This window comes from Plasmopara halstedii, assembly GCF_900000015.1.
Source record: "Plasmopara halstedii genome assembly, contig: Scaffold_526, whole genome shotgun sequence".
Lineage (NCBI taxonomy): Eukaryota > Oomycota > Peronosporomycetes > Peronosporales > Peronosporaceae > Plasmopara > Plasmopara halstedii.
The window spans coordinates 1,041,754-1,044,032 of NW_020187446.1; the positions used below are offsets into that span (position 1 = coordinate 1,041,754).

General features: G+C 46.9%; 2 protein-coding genes across 2 annotated transcripts in view; one reads left to right on the forward strand and one right to left on the reverse strand.

Moving 5' to 3' along the window:
• Nucleotides 1-1,619, reverse strand: part of PHALS_11256 (RxLR-like protein) — a gene marked incomplete at both ends in the record, with an annotated part of 1,650 nt that extends 31 nt beyond the window's left edge. Inside the window, one exon of the mRNA XM_024726819.1 lies at nt 1-1,619. This exon is cut by the window's left edge and continues 31 nt beyond it. Within this exon, the coding sequence (XP_024577457.1) occupies nt 1-1,619 (1,619 nt within the window).
• Nucleotides 1,618-2,264, forward strand: PHALS_15487 (uncharacterized protein). Its single transcript, XM_036407466.1, has one exon. The coding sequence runs from the start codon at nt 1,807-1,809 to the stop codon at nt 1,987-1,989; it is 183 nt and encodes a 60-aa protein (XP_036263164.1). The 5' UTR covers nt 1,618-1,806; the 3' UTR covers nt 1,990-2,264.
• The last annotated feature ends 15 nt before the right edge of the window (nt 2,265-2,279 follow it).

Consider the following 2,279-nt stretch of genomic DNA (forward strand, 5'->3'; position numbering starts at 1 on the left):
CTGGCAAGAGCCTCAACATACTGAATCTGTCCGGCCGGAAGCGTAAGGTCGTCAATGTCGCCAGGCTTTTCAGTGTAGGTCAGCTCACCAATTGCAACGACAGTGTACTCGTGCCCACTGGCGTAACTGACAGCGGTTGCCATATCCTCGTCTGAGATCGTGCCGTTAACAGATAGTCCGTTAAAGTATTGGAACGAATCATTGCCAACTAAAGTTTCGAATCCTTGACGCAGAGAGACACCGTGCGGGAACATCACATTGCCCGAGTACCCTTGCCACGCCTTAGTCCATCCGCCGCATTGATAGCCAATGTTGTCAGCCGAGTGTCCTGTTAGAAAGACCGAGGCTTTTTTGGGAAGAGGTAGAATATTATTCTCGTTCTTCAGCAATACGATGGATTCTCGGGACATTTCAATTGCAACGTTCTTTGCATCGTCACTACCGACCGAATCAACATACTCCGCGCCTGGTACTGGGTTGCCATAGAGTCCAAGCTTGATCTTCGTCGCGATAATTCGAGTTGCAGACAGACGGAGACGATCTTCGTACTGTGGAAACTTCTCGACGAACATCCGTGTCTGATTAATAAAGTTCAAGTCATTCGGCACCATGCTCATGTCCAATGACGTTCTTGATAGAGTCAAGGCCACAGATTCTTCGTGGGTCTTTACTGCACGGTGCCAATCGGCAAGGTTGGTTACTTCAGACCAATCGGAGACCAAAAGGCCATCAAAACCGAGATCTGAACGCAAGAGGTCTTTTAAAATGCGAGAGCTAGAAATTACTGGCTGACCGTTAATTGAGCTGTATGATTGCATAACTGTCAACGCGCCGGCTTCAATTGCAGCTTTAAACGGAGGGACCAAGTAATTGAGGAGGTCGAAGTCCGAAATGATGACGTTGTCACGGTCTTTTCCATGAGGAGTTTTGGAATAACCAATGAAGTGCTTTAAACAAGCAGCACTCTGGTTGTAACTTTGAAGACCAGTTACAATAGCTTCAGCCATCACGGAAGCCAAGTACGGGTCTTCCCCGAAAGTCTCAAAAAGGCGACCCCAGAGTGGGTTCTGGCCGACATCTAAAATCGGTCCAAACATCCATGGAATACCAGCCGACATAGTTTCAAGAGCGGTGAAACGACCCACTTCATGCACCAGATCGGGATTGAAACTTGCACCAGAGTTAATCATTTGCGGAAAAAGGATTGCATCGTCAACATAGTTCGCTCCGTGAACCGAGTCAATGCCGTAGATGATCGGATGGCCGCCATTTTCCTCCATATTGATCTCCTGGATTCGTGTAATGACAGCACGAAATTCGGCGGCAGTCCAACCGTACTTGTCATTGAGCGGTCCACCCCACGCCGTGTTGAGATAAGAGCCAACAAATTGCTTGGCGTTCGCCCGACAACGATCCTCGTCAAGGGTTCTATTACTGGTCATGATAGTATTGATATCAAGTTGCGTCATTTGACCGATCACTTGATCTAACGAGAGCTCACTAACGATGGCTTGAGCTCTTGCGTAAGAGTCTTTGTCCTCCGCAACCGTTCTTGCCGCCGAACTTTGGTGCAGTGAGAGACTTGCTGTAGCAACCGCTGCTAAGAAGAGCTTCACCATTGTTGTTGAGTTTCGTTCCCGCTTCAGACTGCTCAGTAGATTGTCCTCTTTGGAGGAGAGTTAATTCAGGAATGAGCTCAAACATACCGGATCGAAAAGCTTAGATCGAGCACAACCGGCATAAGCCTGTCTGAACGGCTTAAACCTCTAGACTGCCTATCGCAAGAGCTTTGCGTCGAGTTGGCACATGTCCCAGTCGAGACTGGTGGACGAAGCTTTGCGAGTCGCCACCTGGAAAGATGAGCCAAATTCGTCTGAACGATGGAGTAAGAATGGAAAGTACATCATGATCACAACAAATTGTGAAGATCATCAACGAATATACGAAAAATTGCGAGTAGAGAAGACAATTGGACGTTATTTTTACTGAACTTTCACATTAAGTTATTGTTACAAATACAAATATGAAATATATACGAGAAAGACGCCGCCAGCCTAGGGCTTTGTCCAGCGGTATAATGACGAACGAACTTACAAGCTTAAAAACAAGGCTGGGAAGCTGCATAAGTATAAAGCCGAGATCCAAAGAGCTGTGTTAATTACTGGGTTGCTGAGGATTAAGGCTCATCCAACCTCGATTTGCTCTCACTAACAGAGCTAGCCCTGACACAGTTGTAGTAGAAGTATAAAGAACGGGGAGGAAGCAAAGATTACAAAAAA